The sequence below is a fragment of the Pseudorca crassidens genome, chromosome 15, assembly GCF_039906515.1.
Source record: "Pseudorca crassidens isolate mPseCra1 chromosome 15, mPseCra1.hap1, whole genome shotgun sequence".
NCBI classification, from domain to species: Eukaryota; Metazoa; Chordata; class Mammalia; order Artiodactyla; family Delphinidae; genus Pseudorca; species Pseudorca crassidens.
The window spans coordinates 14,666,375-14,694,317 of NC_090310.1; the positions used below are offsets into that span (position 1 = coordinate 14,666,375).

Below are 27,943 nucleotides of genomic sequence, written 5' to 3' on the forward strand. Positions count from 1 at the left end.
ATAGTGTACAGCACAGGGAACTACAGTCAATATCTTGTAATAATCTATAATGGAAAAGAACCTGAAAAAGAATACATATATACATAATATATATATGTATAGCTCAATCACTTTGCTGTATACCTGAAACACTGTAAATCAACTATACTTCAATTTTAAAAGAATACAGTTTTGAAATCAGACAAATCTAGGTTCATATTCCAGCTCTGCCACTTACAAGGTATGTGAGTTTCAGTGAGTTAATTAACCCCCGTTAAGCATCCCCATATAAAACAAAAAATGCACATAACTAGTACCTAGAAATGTAGCCTGGATTCTAAACCCAGCTCCACCAACCAGTAGCTATGTGAATTTGGGCAAGTTATTTAACCTCTCTATGCTTAAATTTTCTCATCTATAAAATGGCAACTGTAGTATCAACCTTGTAACATTGTTACAGGATTGAGTTGAAACATGTAAAGTACCTGGAACACAGTATGTGCTCAATAAATACCATCTATTGTCACTACTGCCTGGGCTACCACCACCACAACCACCACTTCTTCCTACTTCATAAAGCCGTTCTGAGGATGAAAGGAAAACAAATTTTAAAAGTGTAACACAGTTCTTGGTACTTATTAGGTTCTCCTGAACGAAGGCTATTACTGTTAAAAGATATCACCTCACTTAAATTCTCATTAAAAACCCTGTGATGTAGGAGCTATTATGATTCCTTCTTTCTGGATGATGAAACTGAGGCTCAGAGATTTAAAAACTTGCTCAAGGGCACACAGTAGAAAGCCTAACTGAAGTGGACAATAACTATGGGATTGTGAAAAATAAAACAGGATTGAACAAATGGAAACCAGTAATGCAGAATCCTAAAACTTCAGGAAGGAGTATGGACTTGACATAATGTACAACAAAGATTACTGTTTGTTCTTAAACTAGGAATGGGGCTATATGATGAAATTGAGGACACAAAATTTCAAAAACATGAGCCAAATAGATGGGTGGTTTCCCCAGTCAATAAATAAAGCAAAACAAGCAGTTGGTTAACGCAGGCTTCAACCAAGGCCTTAGGTCATCAGCACAGTAATGTCAGCACTTAATCAAATCAGCCCATGAAGCTTTCCAAATGCTACTGGTCATTCAACAAACAGCCAGGATTTCACAAAAGTGCTGCTTTGCCCAAATGACCACAATGGAACTCAGGTCACAAAGAACACCATACTTAAAAGGAACCTAGGAGACTTCCCTGGTGTCGCAGTGGTTAAGAATCTGCCTGCCAATTCAGGGGACACAGGTTCAAGCCCTGGTCTGGGAAGATCCCACATGCCACAGAGCAACTAAGCCTGTGCACCACAACTACTAAGCCTGCGTTCTACGGCCGGTGAGCCACAACTACTGAGCCAGAGTGCCACAACTACTGAAGGCTGCGCATCTAGAGCCCGTGCTCCGCAGCAAGGGAAGCCACCGCAATGAGAAGCCCACGCACTGCAATAAAGAGTAGCCACCACTCGCCGCAACTAGAGAAAGCCTGCGTACAGCAACAAAGACCCAACGCGGTCAGAAATAAATAAATTGAAATTTTTAAATAAATAAATAAATGGAACCTAACACAGGAAGGATAATGCATAATTAGAGTATGTGATATGGCTCATTTAAAGCTGAAAATGACAGGACTTCCCTGGTGGCACAGGGGTTAAGAATCCGCCTGCCAATGCAGGGGACACAGGTTCAAGCCCTGGTCCAGGAAGATCCCACATGCCACAGAGCAACTAAGCCCGTGTGCCACAACTACTGAAGCCCGCAAACCTAGAGCCCGTGCTCCGCAACAAGAAAAGCCACCACAATGAGAAGCTAATGCACTGCAACAAAGAGTAGCCCCCGCTCACCTCAACTACAGAAAGCCTGCGCACAGCAATGAAGACCCAACACAGCCATAAATAAATAAATAAATAAATAAAATTGAAAATGACTAATCAAACCACACGTCATCTTTGCCTACTTAATCAGGAAGTCACCCCACAAGGCCTCCTCCTATCTTTGCTTGAAACTGAATTACAACTCCCTTCATGCCCTAACATTCAGGGGAACTAAAACATCCCTTCCTGGAACAGGGTGACAAAAATTACATGTTATCTTTCCTCAAGGCCAGTGGATCCATCCCAGGTGCCACGGTGACAACTTCATTTCCAAATCACAGCCCCCCTCTGTCATGTAGATTATTCCATGGCCTGGGAAATCTGTCCTTGTCTCTTCCAAATTACTGCCCCACTGCCCAAGTCAATATTGTTAATTGCAAGAATCCAAAGAACACATCTTCTGCCTTTTCTAGAGCCAATACACAAAGAAGGAAAGGAACTCTCTTTTATGTATATTTTCATGAACCTGTGTTTTGGAGCCAGGAGAACAATGGATGTTTAAAAAGTACAGCGTCTTGCACTCTGGTGGGCAGAAGCTGATTTATTCATTGATTCTTTTATTAGGAAGATAAATAATTTTTTTACCCAGCTAAATACTAATGGAGTAAATGCCAAAATATGCTAGGCATTCCTTTATTCAGTTAAATGTCAACGAGTACAGTATCTGCCTTTCCTTGAGTCCTAAATGAACTGTGTGTATTGGGAAATTTTTTTTGAAGGCAGTTTTTATCCTGAAGAAGTTACTGTAACCACCACGAAGTGGCAGGTTGTTGAGAACAGGATATGGCGAGATTTGACAGACATCAACTTAATCAAGTTATCCAATTTAACAGCACCAATAATGATGAGGTGATGCACTGAGAAGGAAACATCCCTTATAGCAATCCTGTCAGAAAATGTAGTTATGAGAATATAATCAGACAAACCCAACCTAAGAAACCTTCTTCAAATCAACTGGCCTAGATTCTTCAAATATCACTATCATTTGTCACGATGTCAATGTCACAAAAAGAGGCTAAGAAACTGTTCTCAGAGTAAAGGAGATTAAAGAACCTTGACAACTAAATGCAATGTGTGATTCTGGATTGGATCCTGAATCAATTTTTTAAAAAAATCCAGATAAAACATTATTAGGACAATTGGAGAAATTTTAATATAGGTTGCATTTTAATAATAGTGGTAATATCAGCACTAAATTCCCTGGGTGTGATGATGGTATTGCAGTTACACAGGAGAATGTCTTTTTAAGACTGATAAAATGACATCTCTACAACTCTGAACTGGTTCAGTAAAGAGTGTGTGTGGAGAGAGAATGTAGGCATGTGTAACAAAGAGAAGGCAGATATATCAAAAATGTTAACAAATGGTGACCCCAGGTAAAGGATATAAAGGAACTTGAGATGCTCTTTTTGCAACTGTTCCATGGGTTTGAAATTTTTCAAGGTAAAAAGTTGAGAAAAATGGAGATGTAAAACTAAAGAATTCCATGAAGTTAAAAAAAAAATACATTAGTATAACTTGTAATTGAGGACATTCTCCTCCAATGTTTTTTTACTTCATACTCTCCTGTAGGACTTAGAATGGTACTGATTTTACTTACAGATGTTTAAAGCAAATATTCCAAGTGAATTTTAAAGACTGTCTGAATCTATACTTACAGGAAGGCAGTCACTTAATTTCCTTAAGTCATGAATTAGCTGACTGAAGCTGATGTACTATTTGAAATTTAACCTGTAAAATCTGCTTAACTTGCTGAGTCAATTTAATGGACACAAACAACTACTTCAGAAAATCAAATTCTGAATAAACAGAACAAAATGATCTACTGACAGACTTTCCTTAGAGACTCACACATGCACAAAAAAGTCCAAGCAAACAGTGCCTATTAACTGCCACAGAGTTAACTCTTACAAACACAATGACAAACAGAATTGCTCAAATTCTCCTATGTTTAACCTATGTTACTGACTCAAGTCCTGTTCTGAAAAGCTAAACTCTGGTCCAAGAAAACTGAGCAGCTTCAAAGTCAATGAACAATTTAAACTGTAGCATTCACTTGGGAGCTAGCAAATTATCCTCTTTCCAGTCCTGTTACTGAATTGCTATAAGACCTATTAGCTAACTTCTCTAAACCTCAGTATTTCCAGCTGTAAAAAGAAGGAAATTCTGACACTATCTCAAAAAGATGATGTGGAAGAAACTCCATTTTCTGTAACTATGTATACTAAGTTCAAGAATAAAAGGATGAACACAAAATTTTCCAGGCATATAAATAGTCCCGAGGCATTAGAGAAAGTTAGCCAAACAGCAAATACCTTAGTATACAAATACTTAATTTTGCTATGAATATTTTATATCCTTTTATCCGACGTGATGGTCAAAAAGTTTTTATTTTTAGGGCTTCCCTGGTGGCGCAGTGGTTGAGAGTCCACCTGCCGATGCAGGGGACGTGGGTTCGTGCCCCAGTCCAGGAGGATCCCACATGCTAAAGAGCGGCTGGGCCCGTGAGCCATGGCCGCTGAGCCTGCGCGTCCGGAGCCTGTGCCCTGCAACGGGAGAGGCCACAGCAGTGAGAGGCCCACGTACCGCAAAAAAAAAAAAGTTTTTATTTTTAAAGTCTATCGTTCAACCAAATAAAGCATAAATATTCCTTACCTTTAAAAAACTTCTAGTGTGTGTCTATCTATATGTATCACTCACACAGTAGGTAGTTACTCAGTGATTGAAGAAAAAAAAGTAGTAAAAACTCAGGGGAGTTTTCCATCCATGCCTCCTCACTGCAGGTCCTGGGAATGCCTAACAAAGGTACAATGTGTTTGCCCTCTCAGAGACCTAGGGGTCTCCTGAAGATCCTAAGGACCACACTCCCAGAGGTCACACCTCATACTGGAGGCCAGGCAAGAACTAGAATTAGGCCTCCAGGGACTTCCCTGGCGGTCCAGCCGTTAGGCCTCCGCCCTTCTGAGGCAGGGAGCACGGGTGCAATCCCTGATCGGGGAACTAAGATCCCACATGCCGCATGCTGGGGCCAAAAAAACACAGAATTAGGTCTCCAGACAGTCTCATTCCAGGGGCCCCCTCCACCCCCAAACCACATGCCTACCTCAGAAAACCTCATTTTCCCACAAACTCTAGCCACAAAATTCTTGATGAGTCACTGACTCCTTGGGAGAAGTTGACAGGTTACTATATAGGAGAAAAAACTCTTGATTGAAACCATTTCACTTAGGAAAATCAGAAAATCTATATGCTCAGCAATCAGGAAACCAGCTAAATAATTTATATTAATTTAATTTATTAAATTAATGAAGTATTGTTATATTACTTCACTCCACAAGTACAGTCAGCCCTCTGTGTCTGTGGATGTGAAACCCACCACTGGGGGTTTAAACCAGCAAATACAGAAGGCCAACTGTGTTTGCCAAAGGGCTACTGTGTGCCAGATGCGCTGCTAAGCACTAGGGGAACAGACACTGGTCCCTGCCTTCATGATACTTACACTCTCAAGAGGGAGACAATACACTAGACATGTAAACATACATCTATTATCAGAACTTGTAATTATTTAAGGGAAAAGTAAACAAAGGTTCTATGAGAGACAAAAAGCAGGACTTATTTTGGATTTACCAAAGAGGAAAAACAACATTGAAAAAGGACACTCAACCTGAGCTGTCAAAAAGATAAGAAGTGGGCAGGACAGGGGGAAAAGTCTACCAGGTAGAGGGAACAGCAATGCAAGGGCTTGGAGAGTTACCAAAATTACTTGACTGCCAGTGGAAAGTGTGTCTCTTTGCGGGAGGGGACAGTGGCAAGAGACAAGGTTGGTGAGTGGGTGAGGTTACATAGGGTCTTGTAGTCCTACTAAGAGATGCAGATATCCTCTAAGCACACAGAAAAGCAATGAAGGGTTTTTACACAGGGGGTGATTTGATCCAATTAATATTTTTTAATTCACTTTGGCTGCTGTGCAGAAAACAGAATGGAGGGGGCGGGGCAAGAGTGGAAACCAAAGGCTATTGCTTAATCTGGACCAGAGATGATGAACTACAAAATTAGCAGTGGGGATGGTGCTCCATTCAAAATACATTCTGAACGTGGAGATGACAGGACTGGCTGATGGACTTGATTTAGCAGTGAGGAAAGAGGGCTAGATTTCTGGTTTAAGCAACTGGATGGATAAGAGAAAAGGGCTAGAAATATATTCTGGGGAATCATTTGCATACAGATGGGTAAAATGACCAAGGGAATGTGGAGAGAAAAGGTCCCAGGACTGAGCCCTAAAATACTTCAACATTTAGAAGCCCAAGCAAGGAAGGAAGGCAGGGCTAGGAAAGAAGACTGAGAAGTAGTCCTTGATGTAGGAGGAAATCCAAGAGAGCACGTCACAAAGCCAAGAGAGTGTCTTGAGTTTCTGTATCAATTGCTGCTAAGGGATCAAGGAAGTTGAGGCCAGAAAATCAACTTCTGAATTTGACAAGATGGAAGGCTCAGGTAACCTACCTAAGACCCATTTCTGTAGACTGGTGAGGATGAAAGCCCAAAAGAATGATTGAGAGAATGAGGGGATAAACAACATTTCTAAGAAGTTTTCTGGTGACAGGAAGCAGAGAGGGAGCAACAGGTGGACATGGATGTAGGGATAGACAAGGGATTTTTCTTTTAAGATAGATAAATTAAAGCTGGTCTGTATGCTGACAGAAAATGCTTAATAAAGAGGGAAAAATTGATAATGACGTCTTGGGCTAGAGTAATATTATGCATGTTTTTCAAATTGCAGATTAAACCCCATTAGTGGATTGCAAAATCAGTTTAGTGGGTCTACACCCTATTTTAATAAAAGAGGCTATCAGAGTGTACTGCACACTGCATTGTCTCATGAAGCTTTCGTTTCAGTTACATATACATACAGTGTTTTTTTAAAAGTCTGAAAAACAGTAGTACGTGTAGACATTAAACAGGCTAAAGAACATAAAAGAAAGTATCAATATTAAATAATCGGTGGCAAAGAGAACACAATACAGTATGCCTACAAGTTAACGTCAACCGTGCAAAAATCCACATACAGAGTAGCTACAAAAACTTCCATTTGCACCCGGTACAATGAGCAGACACGGAAAAGACCATGTGGAGTTAAAACTGTTAGAATGGCTTTTACTCCCTCCCTACACACACACACAAATAGCTAAATGCTTCTCATCAAACTTGGACAGCACCTGTTCAGAGTTAGGGTTCCAAAGGAGCCCACTGCCCCTAAGCAAAGCTCTACCCCAGCATTTACCCATCTCTCCTCCAAGTACTTCCAGGCCGGACTCAGGGCTTTGTACCTTCGAAGTTCCCGCTCCAACACTGGGCCAGGCTCCCCACCGTGACGCCTGCAACGCTAGTGAGTGGATGAGGGAGGGAACAGGCACCCTGAAAGGCAGCCGAGACAAGTGGCACTCGGCCCCGGGTGCTGGGCACGCGGTGGGCGTGGGGGCGAAGGTTCGGAGGGACAGAGCGAGAGCCCCTTCCTCCCTCGCCTCCCGATCCGTCGCCCTCCCCACCGTGACGAGGGGTCGCCCCAGGCGCATGTCTCCCGGCTCCCAGGGTCTAGCGGTCGCCAGCTGTGGGCGTCGGCCCAAACCCAGCGACGCGCCCCGAGCTGCTTACACTTCCATGTCGACCCCGCCTCTTCGCCTCCGGCCGACAGCACCCGCGAAGCTCCACACAGCCCCGCCGCCGCACCGGGCGTCCACGCCGAGCTCCCTGGGGCCGGCTCCGCGCGCCGCGGTGCACGCCGGGATCGCCGCGCTGCACACCGGGAGCCTGGAGGACCCGGCGGGGCCGCGAGCCCTGCATGTCTCTCTAGCCATCCGAGCCCTGTCCTCTACGCCCAGCTCGACTTCAGACTGTTAAGCGTTTGCAGACAGGATTTAGCTCACGTTTTCGTGGTCTAAGTTATATCTAAGTAGTATGAAGAAAGTAAATTTCCAAAGACGTAATCGGATTAGTAGGCCTTTGCGGCATTAAAACCCCACCCCGGGGGCTTCCCTGGTGGCGCAGTGGTTGAGAGTCCGCCTGCCGATGCAGGGGACACGGGTTCGTGCCCCGGTCTGGGAGGATCCCACATGCCGCGGAGCGGCTGGGCCCGGGGGCCATGGCCGCTGAGCCTGCGCGTCCGGAGCCTGCGCTTCGCAACGGGAGAGGCCACAACAGTGAGAGGCCCGCGTACCGCAAAAAAAAAAAAAAAAACCGGGAATAGTAACAATGGCAAGGGGTGAGACGGCCCGGGGCCGCTGGAAATGCTCTATTTCAGGACCTGGGTGCTGGGCACGCGGTGTGTTCTGTTTCTAAAAAGTCAGTGAGCTGCACGCTTATGTGCATTTTTCTCTATGTGTGTTATAATTGAATAAAACGTTCTAAAAAGTGGGGGAAAAAAATCTCCGCCTCCCTTCTCCCATTTCCCATTCTTCAGAGCTATTTGGCAGGAAAGTACAAAGAGCTTGAATGACAAGCAGTCTGTGACCTTCCAGCCTTCCTAGGAATTTGTCGAAAGGGAATTATCAGATGCTTGAAGAAAGATCGATGTGTAATGATAATTTTGCTGGGAGACAGCCTAAATACCCAACAATGAGAAATTGATAAATCATGTTTGAACCATACAGTATAATATCAATATATGTGACCATGAGAAACCATGTAGCATAATTTGATATGCTAGGGAAATGCTCAAGATAGGATTTAAAAGATGGAAAATGATGTGGTGTGACTCTAATAACCTAAGGAAAAATAAGCATAGGGAAAAAAATACCTAAGGGTATGGGAGATAGAGCCACCTAATCTACTAAATTTTGTGTTCTTAAAAAAAAAAAGGTGAAAGGTTGATGTCTATTATTTTCTGGAATTTTGGTATGGTTTGAAATATTTCCTAAAGACTGGAAGGAAATATGCCAAAAATTAACAATGGCAGATGTCTTTTTTCCCCACTTTTTAATAGTTATATCAGATCATTTACTAAACACATTCTCTTTGCAAGGCCCTTGATAAGTGCTTTGCTATTCCGTGATATTAACAGTAATAGTGCAGGCTTTGCAGGCAGCCTGTGATTCTATTTACCTCCATCAATTTCTTAGGGGATGTTTAACCCTGGGAGATTACCTAACTTCTCCTAACCTCAGTTCCCTAATTTGTAAATCATAGATCTATCTGTTAGATACCTAAAATGCCTGGCACATACTTAGTGCTCAACAAATAATAATTACCGTGACAGTACAACCATGATACTCTATGAGGTAGATTCCTTTGTTATTCAAATTTTACTACTGAGGAAACTGAGCCAAGCTTGGAGAGATTATAATTTACCAAAAGTCATTCCTCTAGGAAGTTGTCCAGTAGAGATTCAAACCCAGACAATCTGAACAAATACAGGAGGTGTATTAAATTGTTAATAGTGACTAATGACTGGGACTTCCCTGGTGGCACAGTGGTTGGAAATCTGCCTGCCAGTGCAGGGAACACGGGTTCGAGCCCTGGTCTGGGAAGATCCCACATGCTGCAAAGCAGCTAGGCTCGTGTGCCACAACTACTGAGCCTGCGCTCTAGAGCCCGCAAGCTACAACCACTGAAGCCTGGGCACCTAGAGCCCATGCTCCGCAACAAGAGAAGCCACCGCAATGAGAAGCCCATACTGCAACGAAGAGTAGCCCCTGCTCGCCACTAGAGAAAGCCTGAGCACAGCAACAAAGACCCAACGCAGCCAAAAATAAATAAATACATTTACTTTTTTAAAAAATTGTGCCATGACTGGATAAATGAAATATGCAATATTAATACAATGGAATACTATTTGGCAATAAAAAGGAATAGAGTACTAATACATGCTACAACATGGATGACCCTCAAAAACATGCTAAGTGAAAGAAGCCAGACACACATATTGTATGATTCCATATATATGAAATGTCCAAGAATAGGCAAAAAAATCTAGAGACAGGAAGTGGATTAGTGGTTGCTTAGGGCTGGGAGAGGGGCTAGGGTGGTGATGGAAAGCTGATGGATACTTTCTTTGGAGGGAAACAGAAATATCCTAAAATTAGATTGTGGTAGTGGTTGCACATCCCTGTGAATACACTAAATAACACTGAGTTGTACACTTTAAATGGGTGAATTGTATGGTAGCCAAATTATATATCAATAAAGCCATTAAAATGTTTTTTACTGGTATTTGCCTGTGGGGATTGCTTGGAAGAGAAGTGAGGGGAATTTTTAACATTTAATTTTACACATTCGGAATTTAAAAATTTTTTTTTTTTTTTTTTTTTTTTTTTTTTTTTTTTTTGCGGTAAGCGGGCCTCTCACTGTTGTGGCCCCTCCCGCTGCGGAGCACAGGCTCTGGAAGCGCAGGCTCAGCGGCCATGGCTCACGGGCCCAGCCGCTCCGCGGCACATGGGATCTTCCCAGACCGAGGCACAAACCCCGTGTCCCCTGCATCGGCAGGCGGACTCTCAAACAATGCGCCACCAGGGAAGCCCTAAAAATAGTTTTCGATATACATGTTATTTTAAAACTATCAATACAAAAGAAAAAAAATTTTTTTCTTTTGTATTGATAGTTTGAGGACTATCAATACAAAAGATCATGGGGTCTTTGAGGACCCCATGATAAAATGGCTAAGCTCCAGGTTCTCCAAGGGATGCTACCCTAAGACTCCAGGTTCTCCAAGGGATGCTACCCTAAGACTTTGGGGGCCATATGCAGCCACCCAACCTATGGCATGGAGGCAGCCAAGTAGTCAGGAGAGAGGCCCTCCCCCAAGGGAAGGCTGCCCAGAAGGAGCCTGCGCAACAGGTAACCCAGGGAACAAAGCTGGGCCGGTCCATAGCTGAAATTCCTGCCTGGCGTGTCCCCACTCAGGGCCTCCCTGAAACTTTCCTAACTTGAGGCTGCCTAACGAGTCTCTGTTCTTTGCCACCCAAATCACACCACCCTAGAAAATGACTTTGTTTTCCTTAACAGCTGGCTTTTTAGGCAGAGGTATTAAATACATACAAAGAATGAGCAAAGCCCGTGTGCCCCCCAAGTGGAAATGTCCTGTTGAACACTGAAGCTTTTAGGTTTAGAGCTCAGAAGAAAATAAGCAGATAGAGCTTTTGAAAGTATAAGTAGAAATTGAAGCCTTTAAAGTGAAGTTACCCAGGGAGAGTCTAGAATAGTAAGACTTGCATGCTTACCAGCTGCCAGAGAGTTGATCTAAGCTCTTCACATGTGTATACTCATCTAATCCTCACAAAATCCCTATGGGGATGCATGCCAGGCATGGCGTTAGCGGGGTCTCATTCACTTCTCTCGGGAGTCCTCAGAGTTAAGCACTATAATCAGCCCATTTCACACAGAGGAAAGTGAAGTTCAGAGAGGAGTCAGGAAGTGTCAGAGCCAGGGTTCTCACTGTTCTCTGGCCAACTCCAACCTCACCTCTCCTGTCAACATTAGGGATTCCTCCCTGTTCTGCACTAGACCCTTCCAAGACTCTTTTGCTGTACCAAGGTGGAAATTTTAGGGGAGAGAGGCTAGGCAAGGTTTTCATTCTTCCAAGGCAGGTAAATTCCGTACAGCACTCAGCCCTCAGCTGAAAATGGGTGTGGTCCATTGTCTGAACAGTCATGGACCCCCAAGCTGGCAACGAGAATGGACACAGAAGGTTTCCCTATGGTCAAGGCTCCTCAGACGGATGTTATTGCTGCTTGCACAGAACACAGGCTTCGTGCCCAGACTACTGGTAGTCATTCTCAGCTCTGCCACTTCCTAGCTGGGTGTTTTGGGGCAAGTCACTTAATCTCTCCCAGACTCAGTATTCCCATCAGCAGAATGGGAGTAATTATAGCATTGACCACAAAGGGTGGTTGTGAGGATCTAAGTACATAATCACTATATAATATGTTTTTTTTTTTTGGCAGTACCGCGGGCCTCTCACTGTTGTGACCTCTCCCGTTGCGGAGCACAGGCTCCGGACTCGCAGCCTCAACGGCCATGGCTCACGGGTCCAGCCTCTCCGCAGCATGTGGGATCTTCCCGGACCGGAGCACGAACCAATGTCCCCTGCATCGGCAGGTGGACTCTCAACCACTGCGCCACCAGGGAAGCCCTATAATATGTTTAGCATAGTGCCTGGCACACAGAGCTCAACAAATATCAGCTATCGTTGTTGGTTTGTTTCTTGTTTTATTTATATATAGGAAATGCCTCAGGCTGCCTCTAAATTTCTTCCTTTTTTTTCCCTCTGGCAGGAGTCAGAGTTTTGGATTTCTGAGGATGATGCTCAGGAGATGTAATAAGGTAAGAACCTCTCCCTTTCCTCCCTGACTCCCTCTTCTCCTGGGAGCACAGTTATTATTATCAATAATAGCAATGAGGGACTTCCCAGGTAGCGCAGTGGTTAAGAATCCGCCTGCCAATGCAGGGGACACGGGTTCGAGCACTGGTCCGGGAAGATCCCACATGCCGCAGAGCAACTAAGCCTGTGCACCAAAACTACTGAGCCTGCACTCTAGAGCCCGCGAGCCACAACTGCTGAGCCCACGTGCCACAACTACTGAAGCCCGTGCGCCTAGAGCAACTAGAGAAAGCCCGCGTGCAGCCAAAAATTAAAAATAATAATAATAGCAATGAAAGCACATTTATTGAGCCCCGACTGTACACCTGCCAGACCTCGTGTTGAGATTTTACATATATTATTAACTCAGATTCTCACAACAAATCATACAAGCTAGGTATTTTTACTCATTTATTCATTCTATTTTTTTTTCATTTAACAAATACTTATTGTGTTCCTTCAATGTTCTAGGTACCTGGAGTACATTAAAAAATAAAACAGACAGAAATCACTCACATTCTAGTGTGCAGGGACAAGTGCAAATAAACAAATAGATGACAAATACAGTATGTCAGAGAGTGATGGTGCTGTGGAGAAAAATAAAGGTGAGGAGGCGAGAGAGAAGCAGCAGCAAACTGCTCCTTTAAACAAGGTAGTCAAGGAAAGTCCTCACTTTCTGAGAAGGTGACATGTGAGCAGAGACGTGAAGAAGGTGAGGGAGTGACACACACCGAACAGCAAGAAGTACAAAGACCCCATGGCAGGAAACTCCCTGGTGGTCCAGACTCTGCGCTCCCAATGCAGGGGGCCCGGGTTTGATCCCTGGTCGGGGAACTAGATCCCACATGCATGGTGCAACAAAAAATTCAACTGAAAAGATCCGCATGCCTCAATGAAGATCCCGAGTGCCACATCTAAGACCCGGCGCAGCCAAATAAATAAATATTTTTACAAAACAACAAGCAAACAAAAAAAAAAACACGGCAGAAACACCTGTTTGTTTTGTTTTGTTTTGGTTTTTTTTTTTTTTTTTGCCTCACCGCATGGCCTGCAGGATCTTAGTTCCTGACCAGGGATCGAACCTGTGCCCCCTGCAGTGGAAGCATGGAGTCTTAACCACTGGACCGCCAGGGAAGTCCCCAGGCCTGGATGTTTGAGGACCACACCGAGCCAGTGTGGCTGGAGTAGAGAGCGAAAAGTCACAGCAGGAGAGGACAGAGACGTAAGGAAGGAGGAAGCGGGGCAGGTCACTGAGTTCTAGGCCACTGGAAGGATGTTGGCTTTCACTCTGAACAGAATGGGGAGCCAAAGGAGTGTTTTGAACAGAGAAGTACCGTGACCTAACTTAGATTTTAAAAGGATCCTCTGCTCCTGTGTTAAGAAGGGACCTTCCAAGGGCAAGGGTAGAAGCAGGGACACCAGAGGAAAGACTGTTGTAACTAAGAGTCAAGGGAAAAGATGATGGTGGCTCAGTCCAGGAAGAAGCAGTGGAAGTGAGAGAAACAGATTCTGGATATAGTTTGAAATAGATCCAACAGGATTACATGACTGATCAGATTCGGGTGTGAGGAAAAACGGGAGTCCAAGGGTTTTGGTCTGAGCAAATAGATGGTTGGTGTTGGCATTTATTGTCATGGGAAACACAAAATGACAATCACAGTCAGGAGTGCGGAGATCAGGGGTTCAGTTTTGAACATGTTGACTTTTAGATGTCTTTTAAACGTCTGAGGAAAAAGATCAAATAGCCATTTGGATATAAAAGACTGCCCTGCCCCCATTTTACAGTAAGTGACAGAGTTGGAATTTAAGCCAAGGTAAGTTTGACTCTGCCACCCTTACCTTTTGTGTTAAGTATCTGCCACCAGACTTTTGCTCCTGGCCAAGATAGAGTCAGTTGGGATCTGATTTACCATCACACGCGAAACAACCAAAAAGCAAAATTAAAAAGGCAAAATAGGGACTTCCCTGGTGGTCCAGTGGGTAAGACTCTACACTCCCAATGCAGGGGGCCCAGGTTCGATCCCTGGTCAGGGACCTAGATCCCGCATGCATGCCACAACTAAAGAGTCCACATGCCACAACTAGGAGTCCGCATGTCACAACTAAGAAGCCCACATGCTGTAACTAAGACCCAGCGCAGCTTAAATAAATAATAAAAATTTTTAAAAAGGCAAAATACATGAAACAAAGTTTTTCAATGAAAGACAGTGATTCCTGGGAGACAGGAACCAAAAGAGGTGAGCCCTATAGTAATCCAGCTTACTATTTTGATAAAGTTCCAAGGACATGATGCAGGGAGGAAGAACCGAGGCAGAGTCTGGCAGACCCCCTGAGTTGAGAAAAAAAAGTGGAGCCTAGAGAGACAGAGGACTTTAGAGTTCATCAAAAAGAGTAACAGGGAGAAGAGAACTGTGAAGGTCTACCGAGGGTTCCCTGCGAGTATTCAGTGCATTACTGATTAGTGCACGCATGTGAGGAAACTATCTGAGTTTGGGGAAAGAACCATCCAAAAGGATTAAAAAGAATAGTGCCTATTCCTACCAGCCAGACTGGGAAAACTCATAATTCACTGGGTAGAGTATTCAAGAAGGTCTTTCCTTACTAGTGGGGAATAATTAGCTCTAGACTGTGCATTGCTTCTGACCTAAGAGATAATGAAAAGCAAAACCCAAAAGAATCAAACTGTTTCCAAGTAACTTAACTGCATCTCAGAGAAAAGCTCGAAAAGATTTATAGGAAGACAAAAATATCCAACGCCTAACAAGATAAAGACCTCGTGTCTAGCATCCAAAAATTTCTAGGTATGTAAAAAGACAAGAAAATGTGAACCGTAATGAGGAGAAGGATTAATAAATCAGAGAAGGACGTTAAAAGTTATTATAACTATAATCTAGAGAAATTGGCTCATGCTGATATGGAGGCCAAAAAGTCCCCAAATCTCATCTGCAAGCTGGAGGACCAGGAAAGCCAGTGGTGTAATTCAGTCCAAGTTCAAAGGCCTGAGGACCAGGTGTTTATGCAAGGGAAGTGAAAGCATATGTCCACAGAAAGACTTGCACATGCAAGTTTTATTTGTAGCAACCACAAATTGGAAGCAAATCAAATGTCCATCAACAGGCAGCTGGATAAATAAATTGTGGTATATCCATAGAATGGAATATTATTTATCAATAAAAAGGAATGAACTATTGACACATGTACTAACATTGATAAATTTCCAAATAATTATGCTGAGTGAGAAAAGACAAATGAAAAAAATATAATAATTTCATATATATAATAATTCCATGTATATATATAGAGAAGATGTAAGCTAATCTATTGTTACAAGTGCAGCAGTGTTTTCTTGGGGATGGATGGGGAGAGGCAGGAGGAGATTATGAAGAGGGCGAAAAGGACAATTTTGGGTATGATGGGTACATTCACTATTTTGATTATGGTGTATTTTCATGGGTGTACATATGTCAAAACATACCAAATTGTACACTTAAATATTTGTATATTATTGTGTATCAATTAAATCTCAATAAAGCTGATACATCCATCGTCTATATGTACATATATGTACACACACACACACATCCATACATACCCAGATTCATGAGGCTTTTAACAGTGAGACTGAGCATTTTTTAACACTTCCCCAACACCCTTTCCAGCCTCAATTCATTTGCCAAAGGGTTTGATCCCTGTATGTTGCTGGGTATTCAGGAGTGTGACCTCATATTTGCAAAGTACCTCTGGCTTTGACACTTGACCTCCCAGGAGGGGATGTCAGGCCTCAAGACACTAGCAGGTAGATCCCAGGGGTTTGCCACAGCACTCTCTCAGTTGTCAGGACCACATGGCTCACAGCTGGTCTCAAGGGCTTCCCTGCCCACCTAGGGGCCTGCTGCAGCCCTGTTCTGGGGCTTTTGTGGGAGAAGACAGGAGAGGTTAGGGGGTCACAGAGATAAAGAGGATGAGGCCTTGCTTCCAAGGAGCCTACAATTGGGTGGAGGAGAAGACCCAGAAACCACAACTACAGTGCTCCCAATTCAGGGAAAGACTGCTAGATGCTTCTCCAGGATCACATGGGAGCCCAGAGCTGGATACCTGGATCAGCAGGGAGTCTTCCCAACGTTGATGATGCTTCGCTCAAATGCTGACAGATGAATGGGAGTAGCAAGACAGACAGCGAGGGAAGGCATTCCAGGCACAGGGAGGAGCATTTAGGAAACCTTGCAACAGCCTGATGCATTCTAGGAACTCCAAGTAATTCCACTCTTGAGTGAGGGCTAAAAACCATCAACCCATGAGGTATCCCAGCTACTGGTCCCTTCTCCCCTCCATTCCATCCTCAGTACTGTTGCCAGAAGTATCTTTCTAAAAAAATTTTGGCTCCCTCAATTTTTAACATCTGTTGGCTCCCTATGACCTATGGGAGGATCATAGGTCCTATCAAGACCAAACCCTCTCGTTTGACATTCAAGGCCCTTTACAATCTTACCCCAACCTACTTCCCACCTCTCCTCCCCACCTCCATTCTAAAGCCCCTGACCCTTTGTTATAGCCACTCTTGGTTTCCTGTTCTACAAGCAGGCCATTCACTTTCTGGCCTCTGGCCTCCCGGACTTTGCCCAGGCTGACCCCCCCACCCCCCACCCCGGCGCAGGGAATGTTCTAATCCCCTTTTTTGCTGAGCTAACTCCCTTTTATTTCCAAGACTCAACTCAGGGGACATCTCCCCCAGAATGTGGAACTTCCAGGGCAGAAGTTCTAGGGCCCCTAAGGCCAGAACCCAGGCTGTCTATTTTGTTGAATAATTAGTTAATTAATCGTGTCAGGGAACCCTTCCCTGAGTACCCCAAGATGGACGCCCCACTCTGCGCTGCCCTCTGTGCCCCCTGCACACCTTATCCACGCTTTGTTAGAGCTTCTTGAGGCAAGCATCATTTCTTATGCTCATTTCCTTTCCTTCAGTGTCTAACTCTGTACCTACCACATAGGAGGTGCGGGTACGTGTTTGTTGAATGAACGAATGATTGGGCGTGGCTTTTCACCTTGTGTCTCCTGTGAGCCCGCCAGGCCTGCTCCAGTGTCTTTACCTCTATCCCTAGCCCGGGTCTCCCTCCAGTGCCCGGAGCAGTCTGCAGCCTTGAGCACTGCCGCCCTGGGGGTTGGGGACCCTCACAGTCGCCTACCGCCTCCCTAGTGCTGCTCAGCCCAAAGCCGCTCCGGAGACGGCTCCGCCCACAGCCGGCGTTGGAGGGCGGAGGCAACGCCCACGGGGCCGGGCTGCCTGGGATTGGTGCGGCCGCCGATAGGAGGCGGGGACAGCGCTGGGCTGCTGTTGACGCTCTCCCGGCCGGAAAAGTCCAGCCCCGCGGCTGTGGAGAGAGTCACCGCGCGGCCAGGCGGTGGTAAGTGCTCGGCGGCCGAACGGGCTGGACGGGCGGGACTGACGGGAGGGGAGGACGCAGAGGACCCGCGCGAGCGCTGGCTGGGCGCTGCCCACGTCCGCCTCCGCCACAGGCTGCGCTCCAAAGGCAGTGCCCCAACCCGGAGCCGGCCCCGCCCGGGGGACACCGCCCGGTGGCCGACGAGGTCGTCAGTTCTGCCCTGTCTTCCAGACCCGGAGGACCTAGGCTCCCGGACGGCAAGGAACCGCCCAACATGGCATCGGAGGTGAGTGGGATCTCGAGGACGCCGGTCCTCCAGGCCTCCAAACGAGGGGGAGGGGCGCCCTGGGCGCCAGCCGGGACAGTGACCTGCGCACGCGATCTCCCCGAGCCAGACCTGTCGCCCTCCACCCTCCTGGTAATTGTCCTCGCTGGCTCCAGGCAGTGGGTACGCCCCGGCGCACCTGCCAGAGCCCTAAAGAGAGCTTTGCCCCGACTTCCCGGTATCCCCACCACCATCTGCTCTCCCCGGTCCCTCACCCCTCCCTAGGCAGCCTTTGTGGCAAATGCACCAACCCACACTGCTGGGGAAGGTGGCCCTGACCTGACCGTGATCTAGGCCGGGCGGGAAAGGTGCGGCCCACTCATTCAGCACCCTCACCTCTTCATTCCTTCCTTCCCGCCCCCCACCCCCCGTCCTCCTGGCAGTCCCCATCCTGTGCCCCTCTCCTACCATAGCAGTTGTCCCTGTGTAGCAGAGTCCACAGGACTCTTGCGTGTGCTAAGAGCCAGGATGTAGGGGACCGTGCCGTGTGGCCCCAGGACCTGGTGGCTTCCTGTCTCATTGGCCTCTCTCCCTCAGAGCCAGAGGACTCCTGGGTTCTCTTTCTGACTTAGTGGCAGGAGTCTGAGGCACAGGTTCCTTTCCCTGGGCCTCAGTTGATTTACCCGGCAGATGGGGATAATATTAGCTGTCTGCCTTCTCTGTAAGGTACTGGATCATGAGGTCATTGCTTTGAACCCTTCAAGTAAAAGGGGCTGTTTGCTTGATGCCAGAGAAGGGAACCCTGGGCCTGGGAAGCAGGAGGTGTGGGTTCCAGTCCCTCCTGGCCCCCATTAGCTGGCAAGTCACTTCCTCTCTGGGCCTCAGTTTTTTTTGAATAAATGGGTTAAGACTGTCTGCCCTACTAGCTTCTGGGTCATGGTGGAGGGCCCGTGGCAGGGCCTGGACTTTGGGGCCAAACAAACTTGGCTTCTGAAGCAGTCACTCGACCTCTCTGAATGTCTTTCCTCATTTGTAAAATAGGGGTAACCTCATAGGAGGGTGTAAGAGCATCTGGAGAATGCCTGGCACAGGGCGAAGCAATAGTAGGTGCTCAATAAATCATGGCTAATGACACTAAGAGGGACAACGCCGGTATTTCCCATGTGTTCTAAATTGGCTGCTGCTCTTTCATCCCAGCCTGAACCAGTGTCCCTGTCCCCTTGCCCCAAAGGGATCCTTCTGGCCCAGATGTACCCTGGCTCACAGCAGTGCCCTCTCCCACCATCTCGCCCCTCTCTCAGTGCCCAGGTGGTGGCACGTCACTCTAACATCCTCCTGGGGTCCTTTTAAGACTGCCAGCAGGGTAGGAGCTTGGCCCCAATGCGGAGTGGGCTGCCTTCAGGAAACCAGGGTGCCAGGCGACCTCTGCTTTCCCCAGGCCGTCCTGTGGGTTGGCACTAATTGGTTTGGCTGCGGCCCCACTTGTTAAATAGTTGTTATTACTAACAACCCACGAAGCGAGTCCAGGGGCCTGCTGGGGGAGGTGATGCCAGGCCCCTGGCTGAAAGGCAGCCTGCCTCCCCATCCTGACTGGCTGGCCCTGGCCCTCTGGTCCCAGTGGTCAGGACCAGGGCCCCACGTGGTGCTTTGCTGGAGATCTAGGCCTGGCGGGGCAGCAGGGGGTAAGGGGCAGGTCCAGCTCAAAAGGCTGAGTGGGGGCAGAGGCTACATCTGCAGGGCAGAGTCCTCTGGCAGCCAAGGCTGCTGGGCACTGAGGGGTCAGCTCACAGCCTGGGGCCAGAGCACCCCCTGGGGCCAGAGCACCCTGGGGCCAGGTCCCGGGGGTGCACACAGGAGTGACGAGTGGAGCTAAGGCACACCCTGACCCTGGCAGCCCTCGGCCCCTCCCTTAGCAATACCTAGAACTTACTGAGTACCAGGCACTGTGCTATGTATGCAGTTAACTTAATCTAATGGCTTAATCTAACAATTCCATCAGATAGATGCTATTATTATTCCTATTTTATAGAGGGACAACCCTGAAGGTTAGAGAGGTAATATAACACTCCTATGGTCAGGTGGCTAACTGAGGTCTACGACATTGCAGGGAGACAGAGGAGAACATGTCCCCAGTGGCCACTGTAGACCCCTTCCACAGAAAAGATGCCAGCGAAGTAACATTCCCATCTCCACCCCGGACCACTCTCCTCCTGTCCTTGGCTCACTGGGCACTAGGACTGCCCCTCAGGGGTTCTGCGCTCCCTCCCCCATCTGTCCCATGCCCTGACCTATGCCCTCTTTCAAAACAGAGGTGTCTCTGTCCCATCCCTCTGCCCTTGGCTCCTGGGGGGCAGAGGGTCAGCTAGTGACCTCGTAGAAGGCCAATGATAATGGGTGTGTCTGGGGTGCTCTCCAGAGGAGTGGGGGGTTGGGACCTTAGGCCCCACCCCAAGCTGGGGGAGGGAGATGCAGGTAATTTGAGACTGATGGGGCCCCTCAAGTGCCTCCTCACCTGTTCCTGCAGCAAATGTTCAGAACAGCAGAGCCAGCAGAGAGGTCCTGGTGGCATGTGGGGTTTAGAGCAGGGCTTCGAATTCCGGCTGCCGAGGTGCAGTCCGGGCTCTGCCGCTCTCAGCAAGGGCAAGGTAAAGATCTGCTCTGTGCCCCAGTTTTTCCTCTCTGTAGCAGGATAGTATTGGTACCCAGTTCACAGCGTTGCCGTCTGCGTGACGAGCAAATAATGGTGCCTGGCAGACAGTGAGAATGCGACGTATGTTAGCCAGCATTATTGTCATTATCCCTGGTACATCAGAGCTGGATTCCAGAGTAACTTCTCACTTTGGTCAGTGGCAGGAAGGGTCCCAGAAGTTCTGCTGTGGTCTCAGGGGTGCCTGCCACCATCTCCCTGGAGCAGCGCCCCATGGTGGGAAAGAACCTAACTTCAGTGTCCAGCCAATTTCCCACATTCACTCCCTGAGTGACTCTGGGCAAGTTCCTAACCCTCTCTGAGCCTCAGTTTCCTTATCTGTCCAGTGAGAATAACCCTGCCCGCTGGCTCCCACTGCCGTCAGATCTGATAACTCTCCTGAGGGCCCTTTGTGGGAGGTCCTGTTCTCAAGGGGGGAGGAGACTAATTGATCATGCCCACCTGGCCAGAGCGGAAAGCTGTGGGGTGGCCGGTTTGTGGGCGCAGTGGACCCCATCATGGAGAAGTTCAACTCGTCCATCACCTATGACCAGCACCTCTGGGAGGTGGACGTGCAGGGCAGCAAGGCCTACAGCCGGGGCCTGCAGAAGGCGGGGATCCTCACCAAGACCGAGATGGACCAGATACTCCAGGGCCTGGACAAGGTACTCTCCACACTCCCAGGCCCAACCCAGCGTCCCTCCCTGTGGTCCCAGGCTTTCACCAAATCCCCGAGCGAGCGCAGGCTGCGGTATCATCCCAAGCCTGTCATCTCCCCTCGTAGTGATCATATGCCTAGAGAGGTGCCCTTTAACCACATGCTGTGCTGACTGTCTCTTCATCCCTTAATGCTCCTGTGGTCCTATGGCTCCTGAGCAAACGTGCTCTTGGTCTGTGATTCTCCTCGGGGGTGGAGCACTGCCAGGATTCAACTGCTGATGCCACCCTCCTGACCCCCGTGTTGCTGCTATCTGCTACAGGTAGCTGAGGAGTGGGCCCAGGGCACCTTCAAACTAAACCCCAATGATGAGGACATCCACACGGCCAATGAGCGGCGTCTGAAGGTGAGGCCACCCCCACCTCACCCCCCACCCCTGCCCCTCCCCTCTCTGGGCCACTTTGAGCATAAGCACCATCATTCTGTTCCCTTCATCACTGGGACCTCAGAGCAGGAGGCCTTAGCAGAGATCGGGCAGAACTAGGGCACCCCGGGGCAGGGAGGGAGGGCCACAAGCAGGCAGACCCCGACTGCGTGCCTCCCTCCACCCCCAGGAGCTCATCGGTGAAACCGCAGGGAAGCTGCACACAGGACGAAGTCGGAACGACCAGGTGCCGCCAGCCTGCCCGGCTCCCCGCCCTGGGCCTTCCCAACCTCGGGGGGTCCAGACAGCAGAGCTGGGGCTCAGCAGCAGTCCTGGCTCCCCAGGGAGGCAACACATCTGTGGTCCCTGAGTGCCACATCCTCCTCCCAACAGGTGGTCACAGACCTCAGGCTGTGGATGCGGCAGAACTGCTCCACGCTCTCTGCCCTCCTCCGGGAGCTCATCAGAACCATGGTGGATCGGGCAGAGGCGTGAGTGCATGCAACACCAGGTGGCAGAGAGGGGCATGAGGGCATCCAGGGTCTCCACTCCCCCGAGACAGGCAGCCTGAATGCCAGACCTAGGTGGCAGGGGTGATGAGGGTAGGGGGGCCAGGCTCTGGGGTACAGGGGTACAGTCCAGAACTCCTGGACTGAGTGAGGCAGAACAGCCAGGAGTGAGGATTTCTTGCAGCATCCCTGACCCCCAGCCAGCCCAGCTTAGCAGGCAGGGGGAGCTCACCCTTTGAGGGTTCACAGGCCAGAGGCTAAGGCACTAGGCAGATGGCCCGAAGCCCGGGGAAAGGGGCCGGCTTGCCCGGGGCAACCAGAGAGTCACTCCTTGGCCTGCCTGTGCCCCATGTCCCCTGTCCCCACACAGCATGGCGGGCAAAGGACAGAGCTGAGGGCTGCCTCCCGCTGGCCTCATCCCAAGCTTTGGCTTCTGTGACATGACTTCTGAGAAGTCTCTATTTGGTGTCAGAGACAGGGTTGACCCCTCCTCTTCCCCAGCTCCCTGTGACCCCTGTTTCACTGACTTCACTGGGGGAAAACAAGGGCCCCCAAACTGTCATCCTCGGGGCAGCGTGGGTGTTGGGAGGATTAGGGACTGACTGCTAATGAGTACAGGGTTTCTTTCCTTTTTTTTTGTCTGCGTTGGGTCTTCATTGGCGCACGCAGTGAGCGGGCTTCTCACTGCTGTGGCTTCGCTTGTTGCGGAGCACGGACTCTAGGCGCGCAGGCTTCAGTAGTTGCAGCACGTGGGCTCAGTAGTTGTGGCGCACGGGCTTAGTTGCTCTGCGACATGTGGGATCTTCCCAGACCAGGGATCGAACCCATGTCCCCTGCATTGGCAGGCGGATTCTTAACCACTGCACCATCAGGGAGGTCCCAGGGTTTCTCTCTTGGGGTGATGGTTGTACACTAAATGTACACTTTAAATGGGTGATTTGTATGTGAATTATATCTCAATAAAGCTGTTTATTTAAAAAAATTAGAACCGTCACTCACAGCACCTGTGCCACTGCCCTGCCTACTTTAAAGTGCCCCCAGCTATTCTGGGCTCCTCTGGAGTTCCTCTCACTGCCAGGTGGTACCTGCCATGCACCTCCCCTCCTGCTCTGGCCCCTACCCAGATCTGCTGCCAAGGTGCAGAGGCCCCAGCTGAAGGGGTGATCTCTACTTCGTCCTACGCTCACCCTCTGGACGCCCCCCAGCCATGGCCCAGTCACAATGCCCCACCTCCCGACCCTTCCCTTACACCATGTTTGTCCCCAGATCACTTGGTCCCTTGTGCAGGCAGATCCTTGGTGAGCCTGCCCTGCTCTTCCCTACAGGGGCCCAGGCCTGCAGGGTCCCAGGGTCCCAGGCAGGCCTCGCCTGAACCTCCTGAGCCCCTCAGGCTCCCTGCCCCTACTTTTCCCCCACAGGGAACGTGACATCCTCTTCCCAGGGTACACACACCTGCAGAGGGCTCAGCCCATCCGCTGGAGCCACTGGATCCTGAGGTGAGCGGGCAGTGAGGGAGGGGCGTGGTGGAGGGGAGGGGCCCAGCCCAGGCTGCCCTGACCCTCCTGCCTCCTGGCTTCCCACAGCCATGCTGTGGCACTGACCAGAGACTCTGAGAGGCTGCTGGAGGTGCAGAAGCGGATCAACGTCCTGCCCCTGGGGAGGTGAGTGAGGCCCAGTGCTCCAAGGATGGGGCTGCTGCCACATACTTAGCATGTTCCTTGGGCTTCAAGAGAAGAGGAGGGGCCAGGAAGGGCAGAGGGGGACAGAAGCCAGGCAGTCAGCCTCCCCAGCCACGGTGGGAGGGAGACCACAAATGGACCCTCAGCTCTCTCTAAGAGGGGGGCGATGAGTGTGTCACAGCCACGCCAGAGCTCTCCAGAGAGCCAGCCAGCTGCTCACATCGTGCCGTTTCCCCCGCGTGGGGACAACTGTCTGGCACCCAAGCCGACCAGGCCGCAGCCCTGGCAACCAGAGCTCAGCACAGGTGTGCGTGCAAGTACATGCCAGGGCCTGCCTGCCGGGAGCCCCGGTCACTCAGAACCCCTCCCATCTCTGCAGCGGGGCCATCGCAGGCAACCCTCTGGGTGTGGACCGGGAGCTGCTCCGAGCAGGTGAGGCACCCTGCCCCTCCTTTCCCAGGAGACCACCCTCAGCACCTGCCAGGTCTCGCAGACACACACTTAGAGAGGGCAGGGGTCCGGGTAAAACCCTGGTCTATTATCTATGGCCAGTGAGGCTAGAGAGGCAAGGGGAGGCCATGGGAGAGGTGCGTGGTGCCGGGGAGACTCAGGGCTCCCGCCTGCCTCCTGGGACCTGTACCAAAGACCTTCCCAACCTCCTGCCCCTCCCTACTCCTCCTCCCTGAGAGGGGGTCATGGGGGGGTGCTGGGCAGCCTGGTTGGGGGGTGGGGGTGGGGAGAAGGCCCCTCCTCGCCCTCCAGCCCAACCCTATTGCCTTCCCCTTCCCGAATCGGCCAGAACTGAAATTTGGGGCCATCACTCTCAACAGCATGGATGCCACCAGTGAGCGAGACTTTGTGGGTGAGTCCTGGGCGCTAGCCCGCCCGCCCTCCAGGGCCAGTCCCCTGCAGTGCCTGCTGCCTTTGTCCCCCCGCCCTGCCTCCTCTCCAGCTTCCTACCACCCCCGTATGGCCCACCGGACCTTCTCCAGGCTGGGTGAGGGGCGAGGCCTGGTGACCAGACAGCCTGCTCTCCCTCTCCTCCCACAAGCTGAGTTCCTGTTCTGGGCTTCGCTGTGTATGACCCACCTCAGCAGGATGGCCGAGGATCTCATCCTCTATGGCACCAAAGAATTCAACTTGGTGCAGCTCTCAGACGCCTACAGGTAAGGCTGCGCCTGCCCTCCCCCAGCTCTGCGCCCACCAGCATGGCTTCTTTCCTCCTCACCCCAACCCCCGGGCAGAGCTGCCCAGCAGACCAGCCAAGGGGCACCGGAGCCCCTTCAGCCCCGGCATCTCTGTCTCCAGCACTGGAAGCAGCCTGATGCCCCAGAAGAAAAACCCAGACAGCCTGGAGCTGATCCGGAGCAAGGCGGGGCGAGTGTTTGGGCGGGTAAGCAGGGCAGGGAGTTGGGGCGAGGCCTCTGCGCTGACCCGGAGGGTCCTGAGGGAACGTCCAGGACAGGCTCTGAGGTCCAGCCCCCTGATCCTCCCTGTCCCCTCAGTGTGCTGGGCTCCTGATGACCCTCAAGGGACTTCCGAGCACCTACAACAAGGACTTACAGGTGCGAGGCTGGGGACCCAGTTGCACACACACCGCATACCAATTCTTGGGGTCCTGGCTCATCTGGGCAGGGGCCCCACAGAATTGCCACCTCCTGTCCTGCGCACCCAGCCCTGGGAGTGCTCTCCTCTCCCTTGGTGCGGGGTGTACGAGGTGCTGAGTGTTCCCAGTGGAAGGCAGTGGGAAGGCCTCACTGGGCACCAGGCTACTGGGCCCTTACCTCCTGCCATGTGCCTCCCAGGAGGACAAGGAAGCCGTGTTTGAAGTGTCCAACACCATGAGCGCCGTCATCCAGGTGGCCACTGGCGTCATCTCTACACTGCAGGCAAGACACGTCTCTTCTCCCCGAGGTCCCTAAGCTCAGGGCTGGGATGCCAGGAGGGCGATCTTGAGAGGAGGCAAGCGTGGGTGGGTCCAGAGGCCGTGGGGCAGAGGGAGGGGCCATGTGCTTGTTCCTGCCCTGGGAAGAGCGAAGAGACATATTGCAGTAGAATGGAAGTGGGTTAGACTCAAGGAGCCCCATCAGCTGGCCTGGCCAGATTTCTTCTTTAACCATTTACTATGGGAAATTTCAGTATAAACAGTTGAGAGGCTGTGTATCATGAACCCTTATGTACCAACACTCGGCTTAAACAACAATCAACCCATGGCCATTCTTGCTTCAGCTGTCTTTACCCACTACCCCCTCCACCGTTGTTTTTAAGCAAATACCCCTCATCATTTCATTCCTGAATAGTTCAGGATGTGTCTCTAAAGCAGTGGTTGTCCCGAGATCAGCAGCAGCAGTGTCACCTGAGAACGTGACAGACCTGCAATCCTAGGGCCCCCTCCAGACCTGCTGAGTCAGAGACCCTGGGTTAGGCCACGGAGATCTGTATGCATTATAAATCCTCCAGGTGATTCTGATGCTAAAGATAAGGAGGCAACCCCAGTAGCACAGCTAATAATTATCAATAATTATGAAATGATGGTTCAAGCAGAGAAAGCAGAAGAGGGTGGGTAAGAGGGGATCTGCCCAAGGCAGGGGACTTCCTGGCTGAGGGGGGGTAGGCCTTAGGCTGGCAGCTCCAGGACCAAGGGCCCCCCAGATTCACACTCGCCTGGCCTGCTGTCCCCAGATTCACCGTGAGAATATGGCACGGGCTCTTAGTCCTGACATGCTGGCAACTGACCTCGCCTACTACCTGGTCCGCAAAGGGGTAAGTGTGGGGCAGCCAGGGTGGAGGGGCAAGGGGACAGGGATGTTCCTCAGGCTGGGGGTGGCGGTGGTCATGGCGCAGGGGGAGGGCCGGCACCCCCAGCAGAACAGGGAGCTCAGGAAGCCTGCGTCAGCACCACTCTCCCGCCCCCCGCGCCCCCAGATGCCATTCCGCCAGGCCCACGAGGCCTCCGGGAAAGCCGTGTTCATGGCCGAGACCAAAGGGGTCGCCCTCAACCAGCTGTCGCTGCAGGAGCTACAGACCATCAGGTGTGCTCCCCTCCCCTCCCCTCCCCTCCCCTCCCTCTGCTGCCTTCCTCGAGGCCAGCCCAGGCCCACCTCCTCCTTTCCCCCCAGCCCCCTGTTCTCGGGAGACGTGAGCCACGTGTGGGACTACGGACACAGCGTGGAGCAGTACGCAGCCCTGGGGGGCACCGCGCGCTCCAGTGTCGACTGGCAGATTGGGCAGGTGCGAGCTCTCCTAGGGGCACAGCAGGCCTAGAGCCCTCCCCATGCCTCTCCCAAATAAAGTGGGCCCAAGAGGAGGCTGTGTGTGTTTCCTGCCCAGCCTGTCTGCCTCGGTCGGTGGGGATGCAGTTAGGGGCCATAGAGGAAGTGGAGGAACTGGACAAGCATGGCTAGAGTCAGGGATGGGGAAGGGTGGAGGGGATGCGCATCAGAGCCTCCACCCTGCGCAGGCCCCACCCCCTTCACCGTGGGCCTCACAGTGACTTCCTGCCTTGGGTGTCTTGGCGGGACTGGCTTCCTTGGAGCCCTGGTGGGAGCTGACGGGCTGGGTTAACCCAGACAGCCCCGTCCGTCCCCCTTCCTTCCAGTGTCCTTCCTAGGCTGCCCTGCTCACGTTGTCCCCTTGCTTAACCCACCCTTCCCTAGACCATCAGGGTCCTGTACCCTCTGAGGGGAATGGTGTATCTGGTGGTAAAGTCGGTCATCCGGCTAGCATGTGATGCCAGGCACTAGGTGAGCTGCATACACAGGTAAAGAAGACGCTTCCTCCACCCTGAAGAGTAACGTACAAATTCCCAGACACTAACCGTGAGGTGAGGGCCACAGACAGGTGGTGCCAGAGGGGCCTGCCCGTGCTGCGGTCAAGGGAGGGATGGTCTCACTGAGTCTGCAAAGAGCCCGAGGCCAGGCCTAGGACATGGTAAGGATTCCATAACGGTGGTCCCCAGAGCCAGCAGAGATGCAGAGGCCTCGTCTATACAAATCTCACCAAAATCCTGCTAATAAAACACAAATTTCAGACGTTTCTTAACAACAGAGGTAAGCAAGCTAAACACAAAGAAGAATGAGTAACTCC

General features: G+C 50.2%; 2 protein-coding genes across 15 annotated transcripts in view; one reads left to right on the plus strand and one right to left on the minus strand.

Annotated features, from left to right (window-relative positions):
• The window catches only part of CRCP (CGRP receptor component), a 101,118-nt gene that overhangs the window by 53,815 nt on the left and 19,360 nt on the right, over positions 1-27,943 (minus strand). For 2 of the 10 annotated variants that reach the window (XR_010934852.1, XM_067706000.1), the window contains exon 1: positions 7,557-7,774. The exons of 2 other annotated variants lie outside the window; for them this stretch is intronic. Coding sequence is in view for 4 of the 8 variants with exons in the window: in XM_067706000.1 (XP_067562101.1) it covers positions 7,557-7,759 (203 nt within the window). In the remaining 4 variants the exon portion in view is untranslated. Of the gene's footprint in view, positions 1-464; positions 564-7,556; positions 7,775-20,413; positions 21,061-25,641; positions 25,780-27,943 lie in introns of those variants that run through there. 6 more of the 10 variants (XM_067706007.1, XM_067706004.1, XM_067706002.1 and 3 more) reach the window with 5 other exon arrangements.
• Positions 17,537-27,164, plus strand: ASL (argininosuccinate lyase). 5 transcript variants are annotated; one of them, XM_067705991.1, is made up of 17 exons: positions 17,537-17,657; positions 17,868-17,922; positions 21,058-21,252; positions 21,568-21,651; positions 21,860-21,916; positions 22,063-22,160; positions 23,597-23,674; positions 23,762-23,839; positions 24,237-24,289; positions 24,657-24,719; positions 24,909-25,023; positions 25,166-25,250; positions 25,363-25,422; positions 25,663-25,746; positions 26,540-26,620; positions 26,783-26,889; positions 26,977-27,164. In XM_067705991.1, the coding sequence occupies exons 2-17, from the start codon at positions 17,911-17,913 to the stop codon at positions 27,119-27,121; spliced, it is 1,395 nt and encodes a 464-aa protein (XP_067562092.1). In that variant the 5' UTR covers positions 17,537-17,657; positions 17,868-17,910; the 3' UTR covers positions 27,122-27,164. The 5 variants fall into 5 exon arrangements, with proteins under 5 accessions (XP_067562092.1, XP_067562094.1, XP_067562091.1 ...); XM_067705993.1 differs by having other exon boundaries at positions 21,142-21,252; XM_067705990.1 differs by having other exon boundaries at positions 17,591-17,657; positions 17,770-17,922.

What these genes read in the sequence shown, in the direction of transcription:
- ASL (XM_067705991.1), top strand. An exon ending in CCAATGAGCGGCGTCTGAAG is followed by an intron (nt 21,652 to 21,859) that starts GTGAGGCCACCC and finishes CTCCACCCCCAG; the next exon opens with GAGCTCATCGGTGAAACCGC. An exon ending in CAGGAGCTACAGACCATCAG is followed by an intron (nt 26,890 to 26,976) that starts GTGTGCTCCCCT and finishes CTTTCCCCCCAG; the next exon opens with CCCCCTGTTCTCGGGAGACG.